Source organism: Carcharodon carcharias, chromosome 12 (genome assembly GCF_017639515.1).
Source record: "Carcharodon carcharias isolate sCarCar2 chromosome 12, sCarCar2.pri, whole genome shotgun sequence".
In the NCBI taxonomy this organism is placed as follows: domain Eukaryota; kingdom Metazoa; phylum Chordata; class Chondrichthyes; order Lamniformes; family Lamnidae; genus Carcharodon; species Carcharodon carcharias.
In genome coordinates this window covers 46,610,250-46,616,249 of record NC_054478.1, presented here as the reverse complement: position 1 = coordinate 46,616,249, position 6,000 = coordinate 46,610,250, and the positions used below count along the sequence as shown (strand labels likewise).

The 6,000-nt window shown below is 40.5% G+C and overlaps 1 protein-coding gene across 1 annotated transcript in view; it reads left to right on the top strand.

The window, feature by feature from the left end:
- The first annotated feature begins 292 nt into the window (after positions 1–292).
- The window catches only part of LOC121284667 (histamine N-methyltransferase-like), a 31,301-nt gene continuing 25,593 nt past the window's right edge, over positions 293–6,000 (top strand). Inside the window, 2 exon segments of the mRNA XM_041200226.1 lie at positions 293–407; positions 4,949–5,093. Coding sequence (XP_041056160.1) covers positions 293–407; positions 4,949–5,093 — 260 coding nt within the window.

Sequence of the window (6,000 nt, the reverse complement as noted above, 5' to 3'; positions counted from 1 at the left end):
AGTTTGATGCCTAGCTCCTCATGCTGACAATGCAGAACCTCGTTCCTCATTCTGCCTTTGCCTTTAGTACCCAAATGGACCACGACAAGTGGATCATCCCCCTCCCACTCCAAGATCCTCTCCACAGACTTGTTGTGCTGATGAAGGAGAGTATCGTCTAACTACTAATCAAAGGTCTTTTAGTTACGCAGATAAAACCTGTGAGATATCCTACCCCACCTGCTGCTTCACTCCGGAAGTCCTGGTATCGATTGGGCACAAGGAACTGATTAACATTTACTGTTGAAACCCCATGGAGACACAGGAGCAGGATGACCTTAAAGGTGACCTACGGGACAATGTCAACATGTTTGGCTGTGAGGTGACACCTCTGCCAGAGCACCTGACTGAAATCCACAAGGATATTGGCAAATCTCAAAAGGTTTACTACAATCTGTGGAAAAGAATTAGGCCATTAAGAAGGAAGTTGAGGACATTAAGACCACAACTTTGGGGCAGGACTTGTGGAACTGCGTTCTTAATGTACAAATCCACTCTTGGATAAAGATCACCTCACATGTTGGTAATCATATAAATGGCAATCATTTTGCATCTGTTTCTTGAAGCTTATGGTGGGAGATGGCAAAGGCGGGTTGAGAGGCTGACCAAAGCAGTGGCCAATGAACAAAAAAAGGGGGAGACCATGCCCCTTGTGCCCCACCGACCACAGACAACCAAATATCTACCTATGCATATAAACAAGAGAGAGATACTGTTACTGGTGTATGGGGTTGGGGAGGGGTGGTTTGGGGCGGTGCACTTGAAGGGTCTTAGCTGTGGGCATTAGAAAGCACAGGATCCACCCTATCACTAGGATACATGTCAAGCCGTAAAAGGTACAAGTTAAAGGCTTAGGGATGTGACACCTGTGGAGTCCAGTAGGATCCCTGGACATCCCTCGGGTAGAGTATACAGGTGAGTGGCCTATCTGGCTCAGAGGGTTCTGGCCACAGCCAACAGGAGGGACTGGTGTGGGACAACTATGGGTCAATAAATTGTTTGCTGATTTTACAGTTGTTAATGGGCTAATTGTAATTGACTGAATTTTACAGTCATAATTTGGGTTAGCCGGAATAACATGGTTACAGAAACTCTATCTGGTTCAGGTTTTGTAATGCATAGCTTCCTCTAGGGGGGAGTATAATATGGCTATTGTAACCATTGATTCTTTGAGAAGGACTTAGTTCACTAAGTATTTCTCCCGTGCTTTTGCTTGAATAAATCTATGATGATACAAACTTGTTAGATTCTAGAGTGGTGTTTAAAATTCTCCACAACATCTTGTACTGAAAAACAACCATGGATAATAAATCAACCCTACTAGATCAATTTGGGTTGATACAAGGGTCAGATCAGGTGCAGAATTGGAACTTTAGCAAAAATATTTTTTAAGATACGTGATAGCTTCATGATTAGATAAGAAGACAGAGGCTGAACAAGTGAATACACTACTATACAAAGTAGGCCTGATAGCTGATGACATCACTATGAGGCAAGGAATAAATTAATCTTCAGATAAGTTTGAAGAGGCTCTGAAACCCTTCAATATTTATGTTAATTTAAGAAAGAATTAAGTTTTAGAGCGAGCAAAAATTAACAAATGAATCCAGCAGCCTGGAGAACCCACTGACTCTTTCAGAAATTAGTTATACAGTTTGGCTGAAAGCTGTGACCACAGCAACATTAAGTCAGAGCTCATAAGAGACAGAATAGTGGTTGGAGTGACTGATGGTGCCCTTTTAAACATATTACAGACAAAGAGAGATCTGACTGTAGAAAAGGACATTCAAATAGTCAGGCAGTCTGAAATCCACCAACAACACTAGTCCATTTTATATGGCCAGGTTAAGCCATGGTATAGAGTAACCCCAACTTCCAGCTTGGAAAACAACAAAGTGAGACACCAGGCCAAGGAAGGTAATGCCAAACAGATGACAAGATGGGAGACTACGTCAGTGCTATGGAGCCAAAAGACCTCACAGACAAGGGCAATGTCCAGCAATCTCTGCACAATGCTTCAACTGCAACTTGCTGGGACACTTTGAAAGCTGTGCAAGTCTAAGACATCGAGACATGTGGAGGATTCCAAAACAGTCCACAAGATTGAGGTACCAGGCCAGGAAGAAGTCCAACCGCGTTTCTTAGGTGAGATCAAGGATCCCGGATTCTCCTTTTGGAATGCTGACATCTCTGTAAATGCTCACCTCATCAACTTCAAGTTAGGCATGGGAGCCAGTGTGATGATCATCTCGGATAAGGAACCATGGCTGAAAGACCTATAGCTACAAATGACAGACATGCCTCTCCATGGTCCTGGTCTTCCAGTGATAGGTATGATCCTGGAGCCAATACAACATGGCGACACGCAAATATTCAAAATCTCTACATCATCCAAAAACAATCCTTTTCTCACTTAAGCAGGGATGACCGTATTGCCCTTAGCCTCCTCAAAGTGGCTGCAGATGTCAAAAAAACCTTTGTTATCAACTACATAGAACTTCAAGTTCCCAAGCGGTCCACCAGCGAAGATACTCTCGACTGGGACTTCAGCTCGGAATTGTCTTCACTCTTTGCAGGCGGCAGGAGCTCTTCTTTGGTCAGACTGGCCATAAATTCAGATAAGCACCAACATGAATCGACGGGAATATGCACATGAGAACAACAAGCAGCAGAACAATGAGCCTAACTTCAGAGTCCAATAGTTGCTGTCACACAACCAGGAAACACCAAGGCAAAGAAACTGAAATTTTCATCTGAAATGCACAGCAGCAAGGCAATGTTAGAGCAAGAGAGTAGTGACCATCAACTCACCAGCGCACACCTCAGTGAGTTACAAGGGCACAGGAAGGAACACAGTGTGGCATTGGAAGCCACACTGCAGGTTGAGCTCATGGATGAGACACATTCAAACGCACAGGAGATACACCTTCAACATCCAGGAAAATCATAGCAGACCCCACAAATAAAGAAAACCTAAGTCCATACCATGAAGGAATGAAGTGAACACTCCCTCTGAAAGGAATAGGACAAGCCCATGGTGTCTGAAAGCAGACGGGTTGTTGATAAAGAGAAATTTAACTCCAAAGACCAAAAAATGTGAGTCAGATGGAGACAACCAGGCATCAGAAACACAGAATACTATGATTTCAACTCCAAACTCCAAAGTTTGTCCAAAACAACTGAGCCCATCACTTCTCTAAATGTGACCAGAAGGAGATCTGGTAGAATTGTGAAGCCACCAGACCATCTGAATTTATAAAGTCTGAAACTTGGGGTGGGGGTGGGGTGGTGGTGAGGGGGAACTAAAGGAAATATTGTAATGTAAATATGTTGGGTAAAGGCTTGGGGGGAGTGGTATAAGGGTGTACAGCATAGCAAGGGTTAATGTGGAGCTGGAGAACAGTACCACCCACAGTATGATGTAGAGAGTCACATGGTAATAGACATGAGATAGAAATGATCAAAAGACTTGTAAAACTCAACATGAAATTAGCTCCTGGTCTGGCTATACTTTGTACAAATGCAAATGGTTATGTGTTAACAAAAAAAAGTTAATGTTCAACTTTACAAATCTCTGAACCTCTTCCTGAGACCTATAGGACAAGCCATTACAACATGTCTAGTCTTTGTTCTTTGTGAGCTGTTCTTCTCAATGTAATGAAATAACTCTTGGACTGATACCAAACGGGTAACATTTCAGGCTGTTTGATCACACATAAAATGATATGGCTGTTGGTTTTAGAAACTTATTTGATACACTCTGAAATTGCTGGATTTCAAGGCATTGAACAATGAAGTGGCCATTTAAATATTAGTAATTTATCTCCAAAACAATTATTGGTTGAACAGAAGCTTTTTTGAAAATGTTCCATATTTGCATATAACAGAATGATCATGGTTATTATTTCCTTTTGTGTTGAATAAAAATGCAATGTTCCTAAGTTTGAGCTGAAATACATGGACAGAATATTTCTGGTTACTTTTCTCAAGGCCTGTCTGCAGATCTTGGCAGTGGTTGAACAATAGTCGATCCATTGATTTGTTCGATCCCTTGAAATCAGATTAAATTTCAAGCTTCTAGATTTGTTTACCTCCACCACCTGTTGACTTAAATAATGCACAAGACCATCCTATATTTCTTCCACACAATGGCAGTTGAACATTTAATACACTGGGAGTTCCTTGATTGCACATGTTCAACTCCATAATGCAGAAGAATGTACCATACTCTTTGTAAAAAAGGGACATTCAATATAAAGAATTTTATGTTGCATGATATCCGCATGTTTAATCCTAATCCTGTGATCTTTTTACGCAACTATTCCACAACGTTTGGCTGCTCATGTGAGAAATTTTTGATTAGCAAATGGAATAAACCATCTTGTGACAAGGAAGTGCTCCACACTAATAGATAGTTTCTGAGGAGCCTTCTTTCCATTCTCTGTAGATTTCACAGTAAGTATCACACTTGCCTAAGAGTTATTGCACGATGTATAATTGATTTCTGTAATCATATATTGAAAAGTATTTATTATTAAGTAAAACTTTTGATTGGAGCTTTTAGGAAACAAAATTGTTGAGAATTACTCCTGTTTTTATTCAAAGTTGCGTGATTTCAAAAATGCATTATGTTTGTAGATTCAATGATTTAATTTTAATTATGCTTCAACAGTTTACATGGTGCTAATAGGTACATATTTTAAGGTGGTTAAAGCTGCTAGTTGACAAGAGGCTAAGGCTGAGGAAGATTATTAAGCAGGGAAAGCAGATGGGTGTTAATGTTTGCTAGGTGTAGGCAGATTTCAAAAATTTTTACCATTTAAGTCCAGTCAGGTCAAGGCAAAGTCCACATCCTGCTTTCTACAGATAACAAAATTCAGGGTGAGCCATTACTTTTTCTTAACTGCAGGAAACCAGATGGAATCATCTATGAAATCCTTCACCTTAGGATTTGTTCATCATTTGAAGGCTTTTAAAGTTTTCTTGGAATGCTCCACTGAATATATGTGCATGGAAAAATTCATTGATGAGAATCTGCCAGACATAATAGTCAGGTACGGCGTGGTTAGGGCCCTATTCAAAGCTGAGGAATCTTAATGGACGATGAGATATGGAAACTCTTACTTAATTGGCACAAACTTATGTTTAAGCCTATGTTAACTACTTACATATATATCTTGTGCCATTTTCACAATGGCTTGTGATATATGTTAACTCTCTTATTCTGGTTAAAAGATTATAATCTAAATTCAGGTATGCAGCACTTGTTTCTTGGTTACTAACTGGCCCACTAATCACTCATGATAACAGGCAGGAAAACTGTGCACATTTCCAGCCAAAACTGCACTATTTGCCATATTGGGAAAGGAGAAAAAAAAGCTTATCTGAGATTCCCCACGACGAGATTCGTTTCCCCGTAAAAACAGTAAAGTCAGACCTGTGGATCACCTACTACCAAAAAGATCAGGATAGGAAATTTATTGACCTGAATGTGGAATATCAGGGTATCTGTTCACATGGGGGGGAGTGAGGATGATGGGGAGTGGTTCAATTTTCAGGTTCCCCTTGCACCTCTTAGCTACATTAATGTTTGGACATTTTGGCCAGGGTCTTGTGGTCAGTGGCAAAGCAGGAGCACTCACTGTTAACCACAAAGTGAGTCTCACTGAGAGATCAAGCAATCTCTATGGCTTGAATTTTACTTCTATCAGTGTGCAATGGTAACTACAGCTGATTGCAGCATTCTTTACTGGGCATTCATAGAATGGAGCAGTAATGCTAAGAGGTTTCACATGCTACCAATCGCATTAAAGGGTTTTCACAGATCCCCTAAAAACAGTAAAGTAAAATCACTTTTACATTTTTTACATGGAAATATTTACAAGTTGAGACATACACTTGGGGTGAAGGTAAAATTTAAAATGTTCTGAAAAAATCTCCTGCTCTTCTTCAAAAGAGTGC